Source organism: Thalassophryne amazonica, chromosome 4 (assembly GCF_902500255.1).
Source record: "Thalassophryne amazonica chromosome 4, fThaAma1.1, whole genome shotgun sequence".
NCBI classification, from domain to species: domain Eukaryota; kingdom Metazoa; phylum Chordata; class Actinopteri; order Batrachoidiformes; family Batrachoididae; genus Thalassophryne; species Thalassophryne amazonica.
Window position 1 is genome coordinate 79,917,372 of NC_047106.1, and position 20,263 is coordinate 79,937,634.

The following is a 20,263-nucleotide window of genomic DNA, read 5'->3' on the forward strand; positions in this document are numbered from 1 at the left end:
CAACGGTGTTAGTGCATATTTTTACACAAACCATCCTTTAGTTAATCAGAACCATAATCTTCACTGTCTCAGTATACCCAATTGGAAATGGGTACTATCCTTCGCTGGACAAGTAACCTGCATCAGACTGGCGTTCTCCTCATGGGGAGTCATACACTTTCATCCACTTCACGCTATGGAGTGCAGAGATAAGCAGTGGTACCAGCAAGTATCAGGGCCTATAACAAAGCCTTAAGGGCCTTTCACACCAGGGGCGTTAACCCGACGCGTCAACGCCTCCCAACGCGTCGTGACGTCACGCCAGATGCAGCAAGGGGGCAGAGATTTTCACAGATTTTTCCAGAGAAAACTGAGCGATCACCATGTTGGATTTGCATCAGCAAAACCACGAAAAAGCTTTAAAAAACAGCAGTAGATTCTCCCATCACCCTGCTGGGAGCTTTTTTCAGGTTGTGGAAACAGCCAGAGTGTGACGTAGCAGTGTGATGTAACAAATCCCTGCACTAATGTGACCTTACCACACCTAAACTCCATTTCACATATTGTAAGGAAGATGCTCCTATCTCCTTTTCAATCCCAATCACGTATATATATATATATATATATATATATATATATACACACACATACACACACACACATACATACATATTCCATATCTACCTCATTTTCTTGTCTCGTACTGTTACAAGTATTATTATTGCTTATCCTTGCACACGCTGTTTGATGAACATTTTCCTCTACTTGCACCCATCTTGTGTGTTTTTTAAGAGCTGACATAATATGTGAATTTCTCCTCTGTGAGATCAATAAAGTTTATCTTTATCTTTATAAAGGCTATAAAGGAATTTAACCAAGGCAGCATAAAATCCAAGGCCTAATAGCGAAAGGGATTCACATTATGAAGTAAATGCAGTACTGCTACTAAAGAGCCAGCTCCAATCGTTCAGTGGTCAAGCTGAGTGCAAACTGGTCATTGCCTCAATGTCAACACTTGGCCAGCCACAGTCTTTGTGGCTGACGCATATTTCCATGGATGGTGCCTTCTGTGTCACGTCATAGACTTACACCAGGTGCCAGACAGCCCCTGCAATAGTGTTTTACAACCACAACTTAACAGGAAAACCAAAGAGGTTCAAGAAGGCAATCAATAATGAGGTTATTAAAAAAGGACAGGGAGCAAAGCACTGATTTCCCTTAAACTCTTATCAGAGACTAACTCTTAACTAACATTGCTATCAGTGTATAGTGTGCATTCTCCCTCTGCTGGTCAGTGTCGTACTACACTGTGAGCCAAACTGTATGTGCAATAAATTTTGCCACACATTACCTCATCTAAAAAATGTTTCCTGGGGTAAGCCCTCAACTCATTATTTTTTTTATTTTTTTTTTACAAATTGTCCTCCTCTCCATAACACAGAAGATTCTCTAAACTTTCTGACATCTACTAAGCTACTTTCTGAGTTCAGGTTCTGTTAGAAAGTTGATCATATAATTTAAACATGTTCTACCAGAATTAAGCATGAGGCTTTAACTTTGACCCAAATTTACTCTTGTATTTATTTGCACTCTTGTACACAGGCTTTTAATGCCTTATGACGTCCGCCAAGGACATAATAAAATTGTCAGCGTTTATTTATTTATTTTTCTGTCTGTTAGCAAGATTACGTCAAAACTACTGCATGGATTTTGATGACATTTTCACCACAGATTGATATCAGACTCCATTAAATTTTGGAGGTGATCCAGATCCAGATTCTGGATCAAGTTTCACTTTATATAGGCTTTGAAGGATTATGTCAAAACTACTTCTTGGATTCTCATCAAATTTTCACTATGAACACATATTAGGGCATGGAAGACTCCATTAAATTCTGGAGGTGATCTGGATCCAAATCCAGATTCTGGATCAAGATTTCACTTTATATAGGCTTTGAAGGATTACAGATAGAAATTAGGGCATGGAAGACTCCATTAAATTTTGGAGGTGATCCGGATCCAGTGTCACCGACCAAACAGTCCCCTCTAAAAATTGGTCCACCCTGCCTCCACTACACGTGTCATTTCAGTCCACAGCAGCACGTCTGAGATTGACTCTCTACACCCAAAGCGATCAAAGGGAATAATATGATTATTACCCATCAGATGACAAAGTAAAACCACTTACATCATTCTAAAGTCAGTTTTAAGCAGAAACGAGGTGATAATTGGTGAGTCGCTACTGACGCTCTGAAATGACATAGGCGTAGCAGCATGTCAAAGTCAGACGTGCTACTGTGGGGCTCTGATCGGTCTGCTGTCTTTTATGATGAAAGAATGATGAATTTATGTGGAAATGATTGTTGTACAAAAACTTCTTATATCTGTCGCTGAGATAGATGATGACTGGAGTGCAGTTTTAAAAGGTAAATGGACTGCAATTATATAGCACATTTATACAGCGCTTTTTCATCAGCATCAGGCGCTCAAAGCACTTTACAAATAATGCCTCACATTCACCCCGATGTGAGGGTGCTGCCATACAAGGCGCTCACTACACACTGGCAGCAACTAGGGGATTAACGACCTTGCCCAAGGGCCCTTAGTGATTTTCCGGTCAAGCTGGGATTTGAACCGAGGATCCTCTGGTCTCAAGCCCAATGCTTAACCACTAGACCATCACCTCCCCAGTTTTAAGCAGAAATTAGGGGATAAGTGGTGAATCGTTGCTGATGCTCAGAAATGATGCTGCTGATGCTCCGAACTGACACATGCGCAGTGAAGGCAAGGCAGACCGATTTTTGGGGGGACCGTTCAGTCTGCGACACCGGCATTGATGGTTTTATAATGAAAGAGGTTTTTTAGTCTACCTTTATAAGCTGTTTTAGGGGCGGTACTGTGTCTTACTCTTTTAATTATTTTGTGTTTTTATTTGTCTTTTGTTTTGCCTTTGTCACTTTGTATGTGTCACTGCTGTAGCACAATTTCCTTCCTGTGTGGTATGTTTGATTCCTGATGACTGACCTATCGCTAATGTTATCTCCGCCTCCTCCTCCATTAGCACTGGCGAAGGAGGAAGCAGGGACCAGCCAGAATCCAACACGGCGTCCACTATCAAAGTTAATCAGTAAACCACCAGGAAAGGACTACATGTGTGAAACAAAAAAAGAAAGAGCTGTTACCATTCATAGAACAGGCCTCTCTGCCTGTTCTATGAATGTAGACATGAGGATCTTGGGGAGTTTGTTTGTGAGAAGTCTGAACTTAAACAGAGAAGCTGACACTCAACATCCACAAGTAAATGTCCAGCATTTTCAGTTTGCTTGTATGAGCTGCACAGAAAAAAACATGCTGTCTGGAACCATTAACACCACTAAATTACCTTAAAAAGACACCAAATAAACAAAACCATAGAGTGACACGGTCATATATATCAGAGCTTGTCGACCTCTATCCCAGAATACATTGCAGTGTCAAGCAAATCTTTAAGCCAAAGGCAGAAGTACACAAAACTCGGCAGCCTCTATTACGTATCGAACCCATGCCTGAGTTGCTGACCACACCATCTTTTATTACCACCTGGACCCCATTAAGTATGGACTGCAACAGTATCCTTGCTAATGGCCTGTTAGCTGTAAATAAAGACTGTTTGAACTTCCATCTGTCTGTCGTTTTTGTGCTCAGGGGTTTTCACTTGCACAACAGCCATCACAAAACTGTGAACATGTTCTTCTTTATTCCTGATAGTTTGTGATTAGGCAATGGTTACCCTACTGATTAATCAATAAAAACAAACGAAAGCGAAAAACACTGACAAACAACATGCCAAATACCAACAGACCACAATGAAAGAAACATGACATGCAGCAGAAAGTAATATAAGAAAGGATTAGATCATGTAGGAAAACCTATATTTTCAGTTTTGACATTGGAGCTTTGACGGAAAGTAAAACATCTGCACGGACAAACAGCGGCTCCAGTGACCTATAAATTATTTGAGATGAATAACATTCTGCCACTCTAGCTGTTTTTGTTTGTTTGTTTGCCATTTTCTCACTGTTATGATGAATAACAGACCAGAATTACATCCATACTATTGTAATGGAATGATAAAACTGTTGTTCTTCACTGTTGTAATGGTTAAACTGGTGTCTTCCCTGACTAGCCTACTTTGTGCACTATCACTCAATACTTGAGGATAATCACACAGTGCCATATGTCTTCTATTTATTAACTTCTATATCCAGCATAACTCTGAAGAAAGTCTTACATTTGAAAACAATTCTAGACCTCATCTGCTGAACTTGCAATGAAATCATTAGGTAATAACTCAGGGTGGAACAAGACAATGCACATCACGATAATTGTAACATGGTAGCTGTATTGAATTTTTTTTTAATGGTTATTGTGATACTACTAAAGGTCAACTACTCCACAAAATAAATAATTACCAGTAACTGGTGAAGAATAAATTATTTTAAATAAGAATGAAAATAGGAAACCGATAATTGCCAGAGTTACAATTTATACTAAAGAATCATTATTTCCTGATAGATAAACCATTACCACTCACACACATTCAATTTGCCTCACAGCAAGAAAGTCATGGGATCAGTTCCCACCTGTGGCCTTTCAGGGTGGAGTTTGCATGTTCTCCCCGTGTTTGCGTGGGTTTTCTCCGGGTGCTCTGGTTTCCTCCCACATCCAAAGACACGCAGGTTAGGTGAACTGGAAACTATAATTGTCCAGGTCTCCCTTGCAAAAGAGGACTAACCTGGTTAAATAAAGGTTAAATTAAAATTAAATTAAATTTCTGCTAAATTAGTGTGAATACTAATGTAATAATGTATTGTAATGTGTACTGTGATATATATTTTATGGTGGAGCTACTGTATCTTTCCACCACAAGTAAACCCTCTATCCATCTCTCCATCATAAGCAGGTTCATGACTCACTTACACACTGCTTATATACACAAGAAAGTGAATATAAACACAATACAAACTCACTCTTACTCTCACCTAAAGTCAATTTGGAGTCTCCAATTCATCTAATCTGCATGCATTCCAAAAAAAAAAAAGGTTAATCAGTATTGAGTTCCAAACCAAAGATGGTGATGGATGATCTGCTGTGGCCACCTTGGACAAGCAGTATAAATTGAGTGGGTAAAAAGATATGTGCTATGCTTTTTTTGGTTTATTAGTTTTTGCTGTACATGCTGAACCCTCACATGACTGAAACATAACAGTGGTGGGAATGTCAGGCTTCCATTGGGGTGTAGAGTCTCTCTTATGTCAAAAACAGTGTGTCCTTTCTTGTTCTGTTCATTCTAGATCGTTCTCACTTTTGGCATAAAGCTGTCATCGCGCAGTACTGTGTACGCTAGCAAAACTGCTGAACAAAGTGCTCGCCATCCATCCCTTTTGCAGTATATGATATCATCACTTAATGCTTTAGTTTCCAAACGCTCCAAACATTCTGTGGCTTCCTATAATTGCTTTTACAGTTGGAGAAGACACTTTAATGGTGAGATATGTGAGAACACTGGGAGCTGAAGTAACTACACCTGGGGAAATGGTGGCCTAAATGTTAGGAAACTGGTCTCATGACCAGAAAGGTCTAAGTTCAATCATGTTAATTGTCTTAAAGGGTTTTTTCCCCAAAGGAATAAAAAATAAACATACTTTAAATGAGAAAATTATGTGTCTGATATGGTTTAGAATGAACCTGAAGCTCAGTATGCCGGAGGATGATTTGCTTGTGCAACCAGCAGAGGTCGAGCTGCTTAGAGCCGGTAAAACACAGGAGGTTGGCTGCTCCTATAATGACTCTGGCAGAAGGGAAAAAATTTGTCTCAGAGGGTCAGTGGAGGAAAAACATTTTACAAGAAGAGAAGAAGTGAAAGATGAGTTCTCAATGAAAATGACTCAAACACAGGATGTTGATCAGACAAAAGAATAAAGAGGAATCAAATATCCATCATCTGTTTAGTTCTCCAAAGTGTGAAAACCAACCAGGCTGTCTAAACAAACAAATAGAAGAGCTACTTTAAACAAACGAACAAGGAAGGACAGATAAAACACCGGACCCCCCCACCACCACCATTAAAACAAGGAACCAAATGAGAAAGTCAAAGCTTGTTTGTATGAAGTGCTCGCAGGGAGGGAGGAACCAACAAATCTCTCTTCATTATTCAGTGTTCCAAAACTCAATGCACAAAAGCATCTTTCACACTCACATAAACACCAGTGGTTCAGCAAGTACAAAGTAGTAACACTGACATAGTAAAGCCTTGTGTTAAAGCATGCTAAACTGTTTTAAATACACGTTCATATATCATGAATTAACACTGTGAGTGTGAGAAAGTTATTAAGAGTTAATATTTCAACACAATCAAAAGTATAACTTGAACTTGGAAGTGGTGAGAATGATATTAATTGAGGAACAGTGTTAATTTTTCACACTATGTGAGTTGAAGAGATGTACTGGGGATTTTGCTGAGTGTAACAATACCAATCAACACTGAACAGAGTTATTGTTAATATTCCAAAATAATAATAAGTCATTCATTTTCAATACCTGCTTACTGCTATTGGGGTGGGGGGGGGGGGGGGGTGGGGGGTGGAAGCTGGAGCCTATCCCAGAGAAAAATGTATGATGCTTTTTTATTACCTCTATTAACACTAAACTGCATATACCATTATCATCAATTTAAAAGTAGATTCTCAGATAGGTAAGCCACAGCACCCCAATTCAAGTCTTCAAAGAAAAGCATTCCTCACAGAGAAGACTTCACCTGTGTTTAACTACTGTAAGACCCCCACAAAGACCTCTTTGTGGGGGTCTTACAAAGTAGAAACACAAGGTCTAAATTAGGCCCGTTAAAGCCTCAGCAGAGAGTTATCATCTCTTATTATCTCTGCACTTAGCCATCTACTCAAAAAAAAAAAAAAATAATGTCTGCAATGGAAAGCCTGATCAAGGCTACTTTTTACAGGACTTTTTGATATGTTGTCATAGTGTACTCACCATACTGGCATTGTGTGCCTTTGAAGCCCTCCCGACACTGACATATCTGATGGCCGCTCTCTGCACACTGCCCTCCATTGAAACAGGTATTGGTATGACAGACCCCTGCAAATATCACACATCATATACTATAAGGATCTCTAATGTCTGTATAATGTTTCTGTCTAGCCTGCAAACCTCCTGTTTCCTAGCTATTGTTTTACGAGGTCTGTTAGAAAAGTAACGGACCTTTTCATTTTTTGCAAAAACTATATGGATTTGAATCATGTGTGATTGCATCAGCCAAGCTTGAACCTTCATGCGCATGCGTGAGTTTTTTCACGCCTGTCGGTTGCGTCATTCGCCTGTGAGCACGCCTTGTGGGAGGAGTGGTCCAGCCCCCTCGTCGGATTTTCATTGTCAGGAAATTGCCTGATCGACTGCCGCTTTGCTTCATCAAAATTTTTTCAGAAGGTGTGAGAGACAGCCAAGTGGAAACCATTTGGAAAATTCAGATGGCTTTCGGTGAAGATCTTATGGGGATCACACAGATTAAGGACAATTACAACTGGATTAAAGACGGCCCACAGCGGCGGATGGCGTGCCGCGCACCGAGCGGCGATCGACAGGCTCAAACGACCAGATCATTTCCAAAGGGAACGCTTTGTTGATCCGGGACGTCGTCTGACTACCAGAGAAATGGCAAGACAGCACCTCCGTGTTGGTCTCACAGGACAAGCCCTAACATGCCCAGCTCTTGCACCATTCGAAAGATTCAGACGGCTTTCGGTGGCTTTTCAGTCGTGTGACTATCCGAGAAATTGTGGACAACCTGGACATGCCACAACATGTCCTGTGAGGCTTCATCACGGCATTGCTTTTTGTTCTGTGCCCTGCGCCTCCGTCCCGACGCGCGAATTTCTCCGCACGTCTTTTCATGCTGAAAAGTACTGATGTCAAACTCGTCTGCCATTTCTGTGGTAGTCAGATGACGTCCCGGATCAACAAAGCGTTTACTTTGGAAATGAACGGTACATTCCACTGTTATAGGAGTTTTTTGTCATGAAAAGACGTGCGGAGAAATTTGCGCGTCGGGACGGAGGCGCAGGGCACAGAACAAAAAGCAACGCCGTGATGAAGCCTCACAGGACATGTTGTGGCATGTCCAGGTTGTCCACAATTTCTCGGATAGTCACGCAACTGAAAAGCCACCGAAAGCCGTCTGAATCTTTCGAATGGTGCAAGAGCTGGGCATGTTACAACATGTCCTGTGAGACCAACAAGGAGGTGCTTTCGTCCTGCACCATGAGCGGCTCCGTGGCGAATTTCTCCGCTCCTCTTTCCATTACAAAAAGTCCTGGAACAGTGGAATGTGCTGAAAAAGTGCTATGTCCAGCTGTCTTGCCATTTCTCTGGTAGTCAGACGATGTCCCGGATCAACAAAGCGTTCACTTTGGAAATGATCTGGTTGTTTGAGCCTGTCGATCGCCGCTCGGTGCGCGGCACGCCATCCGCCGCTGTGGGCCATCTTTAATCCAGTTGTAATTGTCCTTAATCTGTGTGATCCCCATAAGATCTTCACAGAAAGCCATCTGAATTTTCCAAATGGTTTCCACTTGGCTGTCTCTCACACTTTCTGAAAAAATTTTGATGAAGCAAAGTGGCAGTCAATCAGCCAATTTCCTGACAATGAACATCCGACGAGGGGGCTGGACCACTCCTCCCACAAGGCGTGCTCACAGGCGAATGACGCAACCGACAGGCGTGAAAAAACTCACGCATGCGCACGAAGGTTCAAGCTTGGCTGATGCAATCACACATGATTCAAATCCATATAGTTTATGCAAATAAATAAAAAGGTCCGTTACTTTTCTAACAGACCTCGTATGTTGTCTTAATAATGATAATGGCACTTTTACTACTTTCCCAAACGGTAATCTCTATACCCAAAGGGTTCTATGCATTTATTTGCAGTTTTGTGGAAGCTGTTCTTCACTCTGTACATTCTAGAATCAATTAGATTATTTCTGTTGAACATAAATATGACATTACACCAACTGCTTGCAAACACTGGAAGCATAAAAGGTGGTATGAAAGGTGACATGGGGGGTTAAATGTTTTGTGTTACTCACTGTGCAGACAACCCATCTCTTCTTCCTTCCGAATCCAGCCAGGGCAGCAATTATAGGCAGCATGGACATTCATGGTGTACATCTGCCTGTAGGCAGTGTAATATGCTGTCCTGGGGAAGACAAAATCAGTCAGATGCATCATGGGATTTATGGTTCTTAAACTCTACATTGAGCTCATATAGTGTGTGTATTCTGGAAAGATAATGAGTTCTGTGTGATTTCAGCTTCACTTAAAATAAAATTTAGTTTTAAAACAGGAAGCATACACCTTATATATATATATAAAGCATATCTTGAAAATGTTCAATATTTCATTAATTCATTTTCTACACTCGCTCACTATAATCAAAGGTCACGGGGTCTGGAGCCTATACCAGCAGTCACAGGGTGTGAGGATACACCCCGGACAGGTTACCAGTTTGTCACATGGCCACATATAGACAGACAAACAGATTCACACCTACGATGAAGTCAGCTAACCTGCATGTCTTTCGAAGTGGGAGAAAGGCAGATCACCTGGAGGGAACCCACGTGCACAAGGGGAGAACATGCAATCTCCACACAGAAAGGCCCAGGTGGGAAGCGATCCCATGACCTTCTTGCTATGACAAAACAGTACTAACCACTAAGCCACTGTTTTGCCAGATGCACAATATAACCTCTTCAACATGACTTCTTATTTACACCTGGTTGTGATTCACTGATTTGTTTCATAAATGAACAAATGTAAACTGTATGCTTTATTGTTTTTACTGATTGTTGTCATTTTTATTGTCATTATTGTTATTATTATTTTTCATCTATTTGTTTATTTAATTATTACTGGAAGTAACCCGGTGCCCATTTCTGTACAGCAATTTGGTTGACTACTGTCATTTTAAATGTGCTTTAGAAATAAAGTTTGTGTTGAGTTGTGAATTGATTAATTCATTTGATAAGGAAATGATCCCTTTTTTAATCACACTAGCATACCAAAGCAAATTCAATGATGATCTTAAATGATAATCTAAACATCTTAAACTGTGTGTGCAGCATAAATTCACAACATATCAGTCAGGGAACGTGATAAACATGGGATCAAAAATTAGGATTTTAAATTGCAAATGTCCCTTTTTGTGGTGATACTGAAACCATTGGCAGACTACAGGCATACCAAGCCCCACACGATAGGATCATATGAGGACAGCTTGTGAATATTTCAGTATTGTACATCCTGAAACACAAAGCAAAGACATGTCAGTTTCACTTATAATGACATAGGAAAATGCAATAAAGATGAATAAGTGTAAAATGTGCTTCTCCAGCCAAAAACATCCCTCTGTGTGCTAGTAAAACAGACATTCTAATGCATCACTGATAGAGTTTATATATATATATATATATATATATATATATATATATATTTATTTATTTATTAAAATTTCTCACCTCCTCTCATAGCTGACACACCATCGCTGGTGTGTGCAGCCCTGTCTCCACACCTTCACCCAGCGTGTGAATGCCTGGACACAAGGCTGGTGTGTCCCCAACACAGACATCTCCCGGTCAACGCAAACATTTGGCCTGTAGATGGAAAATACAAAATTAGCCTGTGACTACTTTACTCTACAAATTACATATTTTACAAAAAGGCAACAGACACATGAGAAATGGTGGTTCCACTGTCCACTAGATTTGCCAGTAATGAGTGTTTTCAGAAGCAACTGCTTCATTTACTGTTTGGAGCATTCATTCATTCATTCAATTTATTTTCAATTTATTTTAATTTATATAGCACCAAATCACAACAGAGTTGCCTCAAAGCACTTCACACAGGTAAGGTCTAACCATACCAACCCCCAGAGCATCAGTGGTAAGGAAAAACTCCCTCTGAGGAAGAAACCTCAAGCAGACCAGACTCAAAGGGGTGACCTTCTGCTTGGGCCATGCTACATTCATTCATTGTCTATTTCCACTTATTGCAATTAAAGGCCACGGGGGAGCTGGAACCTATGCTAGAGGTCATTGGGCGGGAGCCAGGATCTATTTGGAGCATTTGAGGCCTAATAAATGTTACCTGATGTAAATGGATCATTTAAGTATACCAGGCATTTCTGTACAGTCAAAACTTTGAATCTATTTGTGTCATCTCATGTTTTGAAACAGCAAAAGATTTTCTGAAGATAGTGGTTCATCAAAACTGAATCAAATCAAGTGATTCAGTTTGTGTTTTAAGAGCTTCATAGTGGGGGGGGGGGACCTCCGTGTACTTTAGTGCTTATAATGTTTTGTAATAGTGGATCATTTTCTACAGTGATTAGATCATTTAAATATTGGAACAGTTGAAAACAGAATCAATTTCTGAAACAACTGGTTCATTTGCTGTTTTGAGTGTTTTGGAGAACAAATTATTTTCTGAAAACACTGGTCTTTTGAGCATTTCAAAACAATGAATCTTTATGTAAACATAACTGTCTTTTGAATCCACTGATTCATTTAATGCTTTGAGTGATTTGAAGCACTATCATTTCCTGGAGTATTTGTGTCAGTTATTGTTTTGCAGATCATTTTCATTTTCTAATAGTACTTCGTTCTTTTGAGATTTCTGAAACCAAAAAAAAAACCTGCTAAAAATTTGTATAAAAAATTTGTTTCAGCCATCACAATATGTGCCATATTTTGGGAGAGGTTCAAACCTTAAATCCACCCAGCGACTACACCTGTGGTGCTGGAATAAGATGCAAGGGGAACAAAATTAAAAATCAATCCAAGGTTTTGACAGTGCTTGTAACACCATGAAAAAACAATGAAATTTAACACAATATTTGTTTTTTGCTGTGCAGAATTATTTTACAGTGTTAAAGTCCCCTGAAGCACATGCATTGTGGAAACTGTAGGTTAGCCCAGCATTATAAATATTCAAGCTGTGTTATCAGTGTAGGTATTCTAACATCCAGGTGTGCTCCACCACAAAACAACTGGCGTTAATGCAGGACAGACCGGAGTTAATTAGAGGAAGTGCTCAGCCCCTACAGTAATGAAAACAACCCTATAATAATATCCAGCACATCATTTAAATGTGCAAACCTCTCTTAAGATACTACAAAAAACACGTCAAACATCACTGCAAACTATTTCTGAAATAAGACCATGAACGCAACACTGGAAACCCGAAACAACGCCTCCTAGTGGTGACAAAATGAACAAACAGCGTCATGTCAAAGAAAGAGCAACAGCACAGGTTGGTAACCTTTTGTAACGCAGCCAAAAATAAATAAATAAATAAATAAAATAAAACTACGAAAAATGCACAGTTCCTTTCTTGTTTAAAAAGTTGAAGCAGTTTGGACAAATCTTACAGGCTCCAGCGAGCACACTTACATGCCAGGTTGTAGCTCCACAGCTGATGAGATGCGCAGAGTGCTGACGGAAATCACACAGAAAATTAAAATACCTGGCAACATAATTTCATTCCTGAAATGCAAACCGAGAGAAGAACTCAGCCGGTGTGGAGCCCGTGTCCATTAAACCAACAGCATCCTGACGCTTATTATGTCCCTCCGAAATCCTGGCGTGGTGTCCCGGTGTGCAGTGGGGGCGGGTCGGTCGGCTGGTCTCGTGTCAGTCGGTGCCTTTGATGGACTCGGTAGTCGGTGTTCACGCGCCACCCACCCTATAAAAAAAAGCTTCCTCGTGGGAATAGTGTGTACAACTTAAATGGAAGAGCATTTTCAACATAAAAAGTTTTTTTTTTTTTACTCGAGTTAAAAAAAACAACAAAAAAAACTTTCAGCCGTTCATCTAGTAAGTTGATACTTTACAAATATTTTTTATGAAATTATTCAGTTGTGGAAAAACAGTTGGACAGAGCTTGACAGTGGTTTTAAAATAAACAATTTGATCATAAAACTGGAATTGTTACATGGAATTTATTCTGATTTAAGTAGCAATTTTTAAAAAAAAAAGCTAACTGTTTCTGTGGACATTTCTCAGTAGAAGGTAGGTGAAATAAAGATGTTAACCTTTACTTGGCTACTTAACAACACCAATAACTTTTACTAAGTTGGTTCAACTTAATTGGGCAGTGCAGTCTCGTTTGAGGACAGACGCTAAAGGGTTAAAATATGATGCATGTGACGCAATACTACATACCGGGACAGCCTAGCCCACCTAGCCCGACAACCGGCCCTGAATTGGGCCAGATACTTGCCACTCTCTCTCCTAGCCTGTGATTGGTTGGCGGCCGAGAAACTGACATCAGCCCATGCATCAGCCTCACATTGATGTGCACACTCTCAGGAGCCCCACTAGCTTAAGACAAGCTAAAAGTGGACGCTCTTGTTTTGGCCAAACAACTTTCCACAGTTTCTGGGGATTCTGTATTAGTACGCGCTCTCAGCCGACGTGCTTGATGAATTCCTGCACAAAAAGTAGTTCCCAGATATATTATTGTGAGATAATGAGTATATCTCATCTAAATCAATTCTAAAATTTACCAGTCATAAAATTATAAAGAGAACTGAATTTTTAAGAGTGGCCATATTAAATATTTAAGAAACTTAAAAGTTTATGAACATTGTAAACATTGACATAATGGAGTTTGATGCGGAAGAGTTCAGAAAGATACGATTGGAATGGTTTGATTACCATTTACAGTTGGCGATGAAATACTTGGGTATTAAGTTCGTCTTAAAGTCAAAACAAGAAGCTGCACTGAAAGAGATCTATCTGGGAAGAGGCACATTCTGTGTGTTGTCACAGAAAAAGATAGCGGCACGCTGAGCAGGGTGGCAAAAGTAGTCTGGCAAGCTCAATCTGTGGGCGTGAGCTATCCCACAATGCTAAAATAGCAGAGATGTCGGTCCAATGAGAGCAGCACTCTGAGCAGGGTGATTGATGTAGTGCGAGCGCTGCTCTCTTATTGGTCATTTAGGAGAGGGAATTCCAGAGCTGCTATCCTATTGGTCGTTTAGGAGTGGGAAATCTCACTCCAAAATGGAGGCCGATATCCGGCCCAATTCATAGCGGGGCTGGTTGTCGGGCTAGGACAGCCCTCATGTCCCATCATAAACATGGCACATTCTCTGGGTTTTTGGGAAAATTACACACAAATAAATTTAAAAATGCAAAGAAAAAGTGACAATGCAGTGGAAAGTGGACATGTGTTTGTTTATGACCTGGAGCTCAAACATGTCGAGGCGGTTGTGCAGGTGAGAGAACGCAGCTACTCTGGCTAAGTGTGGAGGCTAAAACTTACCAACATGACCTCTCCTATTTGCCTCATCTTCCCTTCTCCACTGGGAACTGAAAAAAATGCAATTTAATGACTGCTTTGGTGATTGCAGCCAAAAACAAAACAGTATACCATTGTCCGTGTGAAGTGATGCTGTGGATGTATTGTGCAACAGCAGGCTGTCCCCAGAAGTGGTCACATCCCGCAATAGGGTTCAAGAGACTGTGTTGCTCAGTTACTGTAACCTTGTGGACAAAGTAAATCAAGTGTTGTGTGTGAGTTAGTCTGACTATAAAGGCTGCGTCACACTGTGAAGAACAGAGCAAATCGATTAGTTACCTATTTAAATATTTTGTCTAGTGGCAAATCCATCAGCCTCCTGTGGATCTGGCACTCTGATGGACAGATGATGCCACATTTCCACTGGGAACACAGAAAGCTGCATTCAGCAGATTGATTTTGGGGATTGTAAATGATATAAATTATTTTATATTTTCAAAGGCATTTTCCCACCTTATTAACCTTTATAGTACTGACAAGTATGTGGCCAAGTGGTTAGTGCACTTTTTTAAAGAATAGAAGGTTTGCAGTTCACAGTCACCCCTGACCATTCTCCATGTAATGTGGAGTTGTGTCAGCAAGGGCCTCCTGTGTAAAACTTGTGACAAATCAACATGCAGATCCACTTTGGATCTCCTGTGGTGACCCCAAGTGAAAACAAAGGAAAACCTGAATGGACTTAGTATTAACATTTGTGGTGCTGCGCACAAGCTTCAGATGACCTTGCTTTGCTGTATAAATAGAACTACTGATGTTTTTCTTCTTTGGTATGCCAATAAGACAAAATTTGAAATGCCCAAAAAATTATTTTCCAAAATGGTTTCATATTTTTTAATTCATGAACACATTTTTAGAACACTCCTGTACATCATGTGAGAGCATCATCTGATGATACCCAACAGCTAGTAGAAGTCTATTTCTTGACTAAATGAATGACTGAAAACTAGGTATAAGCAAGACTTCTGATGTTATGTGTATTATAGATAGACATCAAAGGTAGCTAAAAACTTATTTTTGTGCAATATGATCTCCTTTCGGGGCCATTTTCTTTCATTTGTATCAGACAGCAGTAACATTTAAATGCTGTAGGCCGCTCTCCAGAGCAGCAGGTGGCGGTAATGCATCGTAAATTGGATGCGGCCGCCGCGTCTTTCATACCGAAGAAGCCTGTTAGCAACACCAGTGGAGATGCTGGGCTCTCATAATTCGTGATACTTTAACATAAACTTGCTCCATTCAGAATATTGGTGGATTTATTTATTTATTTATATGGTTTACAATTTTATTGTCAGTGGTGCTGTGCCTCTCTTTAAAAGAAATCAAAAGGTAAGACCCGAAGCTAATGTTAGAGCGCTAGCTTGAAATTTTGCTAATTTGTTATGTAGGTGTTTAGATCTTCAGTTAAAAACGAATGTTAGTTTTATATTATGGCAGTTTAAGTGATTTCCTTAACATCCAAAGAATTACTTGACAACAAAATTGCTTCATAAATAAGGAAATGTCTGTATTACCCTCAATTAGTATCGTTTATAATCGAGGTTTATTTTTAGCATATTGGCACTTAGGTAAAGTTAGAAAGATGTTCACAGATTCGAAGTTCACGGCTCAATAGATCTTAAGAGAAACGTTGTAGAAAGACAAACACCACTAGTTTCTAACCTCAGGAAGGTAGACAACGAGCTACAACCTTATTTTTATCCATATGAGCCGTCCTCTGAGCTTAAAAAAGTAACACTGATCTGAACAGGCAGGCGGCAGAGAAACGGAAGCTTAGGGACCGTCTACAAAGTGCATACATGGAAAAAAAGACACCAGAAAATTATTGAATAAATCACTGTAATAAGGAGTGATATCACCATATTCACTGCACACATCAGTGGGGTCCTGCTGATTATACTACAGAGCTCAGTTTGGAAAAATGGCATTATAAAAAACTTTGCAGAATTTTTTTATTTTTTAAATTTTCAATAGCATCAAAGTCATAAGGTGTAGTGACACAAAATTTACTGCACACAACAGTGGTGTCCTGCTGATTATACTACAACACTCACTTTTGGAAAAAGTCATTTAAAAAATTTTGGAGAATTTTTGATTGTTTAAATTTTCAATAGCATCAAAGTCATAAGGTGTAGTGACACAAAATTTACTGCACACAACAGGGGTGTCCTGCTGATTATACTACAACACTCACTTTGGGAAAAAGTCATTTTAAAAAAATTTGGGAGAATTTTTGATTGTTTTAATTTTCAATAGCATCAAAGTCATTTGGTGTAGTGTCACACAATTCACTGCACACAACAGTGGTGTCCTACTGATTATACTACAACACTCACTTTTGGAAAAAGTCATTTTCAAAAATTTTGGAGAATTTTTGATTGTTTAAATTTTCAATAGCATCAAAGTCATCAATCAATCAATCAATTTTTTTTATATAGCGCCAAATCACAACAAACAGTTGCCCCAAGGCGCTTTATATTGTAAGGCAAGGCCATACAATAATTATGTAAAACCCCAACGGTCAAAACGACCCTCTGTGAGCAAGCACTTGGCTACAGTGGGAAGGAAAAACTCCCTTTTAACAGGAAGAAACCTCCAGCAGAACCAGGCTCAGGGAGGGGCAGTCTTCTGGGACTGGTTGGGGCTGAGGGAGAGAACCAGGAAAAAGACATGCTGTGGAGGGGAGCAGAGATCGATCACTAATGATTAAATGCAGAGTGGTGCATACAGAGCAAAAAGAGAAAGAAACAGTGCATCATGGGAACCCCCCAGCAGTTTACGTCTATAGCAGCATAACTAAGGGATGGTTCAGGGTCACCTGATCCAGCCCTAACTATAAGCTTTAGCAAAAAGGAAAGTTTTAAGCCTAATCTTAAAAGTAGAGAGGGTGTCTGTCTCCCTGATCTGAATTGGGAGCTGGTTCCACAGGAGAGGAGCCTGAAAGCTGAAGGCTCTGCCTCCCATTCTACTCTTACAAACCCTAGGAACTACAAGTAAGCCTGCAGTCTGAGAGCGAAGTGCTCTATTGGGGTGATATGGTACTACGAGGTCCCTAAGATAAGAGGGACCTGATTATTCAAAACCTTATAAGTAAGAAGAAGAATTTTAAATTCTATTCTAGAATTAACAGGAAGCCAATGAAGAGAGGCCAATATGGGTGAGATATGCTCTCTCCTAGTCCCCGTCAGTACTCTAGCTGCAGCATTTTGAATTAACTGAAGGCTTTTTAGGGAACTTTTAGGACAACCTGATAATAATGAATTACAATAGTCCAGCCTAGAGGAAATAAATGCATGAATTAGTTTTTCAGCATCACTCTGAGACAAGACCTTTCTGATTTTAGAGATATTGCGTAAATGCAAAAAAGCAGTCCTACATATTTGTTTAATATGCGCTTTGAATGACATATCCTGATAAAAAATGACTCCAAGATTTCTCACAGTATTACTAGAGGTCAGGGTAATGCCATCCAGAGTAAGGATCTGGTTAGACACCATGTTTCTAAGATTTGTGGGGCCAAGTACAATAACTTCAGTTTTATCTGAGTTTAAAAGCAGGAAATTAGAGGTCATCCATGTCTTTATGTCTGTAAGATAATCCTGCAGTTTAGCTAATTGGTGTGTGTCCTCTGGCTTCATGGATAGATAAAGCTGGGTATCATCTGCGTAACAATGAAAATTTAAGCAATACCGTCTAATAATACTGCCTAAGGGAAGCATGTATAAAGTGAATAAAATTGGTCCTAGCACAGAACCTTGTGGAACTCCATAATTAACTTTAGTCTGTGAAGAAGATTCCCCATTTACATGAACAAATTGTAATCTATTAGACAAATATGATTCAAACCACCGCAGCGCAGTGCCTTTAATACCTATGGCATGCTCTAATCTCTGTAATAAAATTTTATGGTCAACAGTATCAAAAGCAGCACTGAGGTCCAACAGAACAAGCACAGAGACGAGTCCACTGTCCGAGGCCATAAGAAGATCATTTGTAACCTTCACTAATGCTGTTTCTGTACTATGATGAATTGTAAAACCTGACTGAAACTCTTCAAATAGACCATTCCTCTGCAGATGATCAGTTAGCTGTTTTACAACTACCCTTTCAAGAATTTTTGAGAGAAAAGGAAGGTTGGAGATTGGCCTATAATTAGCTAAGATAGCTGGGTCAAGTGATGGCTTTTTAAGTAATGGTTTAATTACTGCCACCTTAAAAGCCTGTGGTACATAGCCAACTAACAAAGATAGATTGATCATATTTAAGATCGAAGCATTAAATAATGGTAGGGCTTCCTTGAGCAGCCTGGTAGGAATGGGGTCTAATAAACATGTTGATGGTTTGGATGAAGTAACTAATGAAAATAACTCAGACAGAACAATCAGAGAGAAAGAGTCTAACCAAATACCGGCATCACTGAAAGCAGCCTAAGATAACAATACGTCTTTGGGATGGTTATGAGTAATTTTTTCTCTAATAGTTAAAATTTTGTTAGCAAAGAAAGTCATGAAGTCATTACTAGTTAAAGTTAATGGAATACTCAGCTCAATAGAGCTCTGACTCTTTGTCAGCCTGGCTACAGTGCTGAAAAGAAACCTGGGGTTGTTCTTATTTTCTTCAATTAGTGATGAGTAGAAAGATGTCCTAGCTTTACGGAGGGCTTTTTTATAGAGCAACAGACTCTTTTTCCAGGCTAAGTGAAGATCTTCTAAATTAGTGAGACGCCATTTCCTCTCCAACTTACGGGTTATCTGCTTTAAGCTGCGAGTTTGTGAGTTATACCACGGAGTCAGGCACTTCTGATTTAAAGCTCTCTTTTTCAGAGGAGCTACAGCATCCAAAGTTGTCTTCAATGAGGATGTAAAACTATTGACGAGATACTCTATCTCCCTTACAGAGTTTAGGTAGCTACTCTGCACTGTGTTGGTATATGGCATTAGAGAACATAAAGAAGGAATCATATCCTTAAACCTAGTTACAGCGCTTTCTGAAAGACTTCTAGTGTAATGAAACTTATTCCCCACTGCTGGGTAGTCCATCAGAGTAAATGTAAATGTTATTAAGAAATGATCAGACAGAAGGGAGTTTTCAGGGAATACTGTTAAGTCTTCTATTTCCATACCATAAGTCAGAACAAGATCTAAGATATGATTAAAGTGGTGGGTGGACTCATTTACTTTTTGAGCAAAGCCAATAGAGTCTAATAATAGACTAAATGCAGTGTTGAGGCTGTCATTCTCAGCATCTGTGTGGATGTTAAAATCGCCCACTATAATTATCTTATCTGAGCTAAGCACTAAGTCAGACAAAAGGTCTGAAATTCACAGAGAAACTCACAGTAACGACCAGGTGGACGATAGATAATAACAAATAAAACTGGTTTTTGGGACTTCCAATTTGGATGGACAAGACTAAGAGTCAAGCTTTCAAATGAATTAAAGCTCTGTCTGGGTTTTTGATTAATTAATAAGCTGGAATGGAAGATTGCTGCTAATCCTCGGCCCGTGCTACGAGCATTCTGACAGTTAGTGTGACTCGGGGGTGTTGACTCATTTAAACTAACATATTCATCCTGCTGTAACCAGGTTTCTGTTAGGCAGAATAAATCAATATGTTGATCAATTATTATATCATTTACCAACAGGGACTTAGAAGAGAGAGACCTAATGTTTAATAGACCACATTTAACTGTTTTAGTCTGTGGTGCAGTTGAAGGTGCTATATTATTTTTTCTTTTTGAATTTTTATGCTTAAATAGATTTTTGCTGGTTGTTGGTGGTCTGGGAGCAGGCACCGTCTCTACGGGGATGGGGTAATGAGGGGATGGCAGGGGGAGAGAAGCTGCAGAGAGGTGTGTAAGACTACAACTCTGCTT

The 20,263-nt window shown here is 39.7% G+C and overlaps 2 protein-coding genes across 6 annotated transcripts in view; one reads left to right on the forward strand and one right to left on the reverse strand.

The window, feature by feature from the left end:
- The window catches only part of zgc:158328 (uncharacterized protein LOC567225 homolog), a 215,016-nt gene extending 202,369 nt beyond the window's left edge, over positions 1-12,647 (reverse strand). The window contains 4 exon segments of the mRNA XM_034168130.1: positions 7,009-7,113; positions 9,120-9,229; positions 10,548-10,682; positions 12,480-12,647. Of these exon segments, the coding sequence (XP_034024021.1) occupies positions 7,009-7,113; positions 9,120-9,229; positions 10,548-10,682; positions 12,480-12,562 (433 nt within the window). The 5' untranslated portion in view covers positions 12,563-12,647.
- Positions 12,648-15,552: 2,905 nt separating this feature from the next.
- mffa (mitochondrial fission factor a) overlaps positions 15,553-20,263 on the forward strand; it is a 59,206-nt gene continuing 54,495 nt past the window's right edge. Inside the window, exon 1 of one of the 5 annotated variants that reach the window (XM_034168132.1) lies at positions 15,553-15,717. In XM_034168132.1, coding sequence (XP_034024023.1) covers positions 15,661-15,717 — 57 coding nt within the window. In that variant the 5' untranslated portion in view covers positions 15,553-15,660. The remainder of the gene's footprint in view (positions 15,718-20,263) is intronic. The other 4 variants (XM_034168133.1, XM_034168135.1, XM_034168136.1 and 1 more) reach the window with 4 other exon arrangements.